The 1,118-nt window shown below is 45.0% G+C and overlaps 1 protein-coding gene across 1 annotated transcript; it reads left to right on the plus strand.

Moving 5' to 3' along the window:
- Window positions 1-17: 17 nt before the first annotated feature.
- On the plus strand, window positions 18-1,109 carry LOC121813991 (meiosis-specific nuclear structural protein 1-like). Its single transcript, XM_042217988.1, has 2 exons — window positions 18-254; window positions 373-1,109. The coding sequence occupies exons 1-2, from the start codon at window positions 252-254 to the stop codon at window positions 619-621; spliced, it is 252 nt and encodes an 83-aa protein (XP_042073922.1). The 5' UTR covers window positions 18-251; the 3' UTR covers window positions 622-1,109.
- The last annotated feature ends 9 nt before the right edge of the window (window positions 1,110-1,118 follow it).

Here is a 1,118-nt window from a genome sequence, read left to right on the forward strand (position 1 = left end):
CTGAAACCGGTTTGAGTTTCCCGGGCCTGACGTCACTGCCAACGCTCACTCATTGGCCCAGTTTAGGAAGACCAAGCGTTCCCAGGACAACAAAACGCTAAACAACTGACCGAGGTAACCTGCGGCAGCTACTGACCCGCTCAGAAACACCGAGGATTAACATTCGCTTCAGTACATTCGAAGTTTTCTGCGTTAAAGAAAGTTAAAGGCTTGAGTTGAGAAAGCGGGAATCCAGGAGAAGAACCTCAAACATGGTAAATCCTAGAAGCGAATTTAACGTTAGCTTGGCTGCTAGTTCACGACCTCAAAGTTAACATAACGCCGGTTTCTGGTCACGTGTTTTCTCCTCCCGTGTTATTGTTGTGGACACAGAGTGGTAACAGGATGTACAGCCACCAGCAGAGGTTAATGGCTCAGCGGCGGGTCCAGGAGCAGCACCGGCAGCAGGAGGCCCAGCGGGTGGACAGAGAACGGCAGGTCCAGGCCAGCCTGAGGGAGGAGGAGGGCTTCGAGAGGAGGAGGTATCTGCGACAGGTGCAGCAGGAGCTCAAGGAGCAGCAGATAGAGAGCGCACTGCTCAAGGTTTGTGTGTCTGTTTCGGGGGTGACAATTGACATTTAAGCACGCTCTATTCGGATTTATTTTTCTGAATATATTGGTTTTCACTTTTACAGGTGAGAGATGGATCCATTCTGAAATCTGGTGAAATTTTTAATCAGAAAAATCCTTTCAGCATAATAGCAAATACTTCAAATGAAAAACTAAATAAAATTCTTCTGGAATTAATTAAAATGCATGTAAAGTATCCAAATGAAACTAAATAAAGCAGTAGTTGTTTTTCCTTGCAGCATAAATAAAGTAATGGAATACATCTAGTATAAAGGCATAGAATAAGAGATTTTGAGACCATCTCCATTTACATATATAATCTTCTTCTTTCACTGTTCCAATCACCACAGTGGATCAACTCCTATCTCACCATAGCACCAACCCCCCCTCCTTAATTATAGCCATGAATTCCCCCTAAGATCTTCCTCTTTTCCTCCTTCTTAGCAGCTCCATCTTCAACATCCTTTGTCCAGTATATCCAATGTCCCTCCGCTGCACCTGTCCAGACC

Source organism: Haplochromis burtoni, unplaced genomic scaffold (genome assembly GCF_018398535.1).
Source record: "Haplochromis burtoni strain Fernald_Lab_line unplaced genomic scaffold, NCSU_Asbu1 Contig_4485, whole genome shotgun sequence".
In the NCBI taxonomy this organism is placed as follows: Eukaryota; Metazoa; Chordata; class Actinopteri; order Cichliformes; family Cichlidae; genus Haplochromis; species Haplochromis burtoni.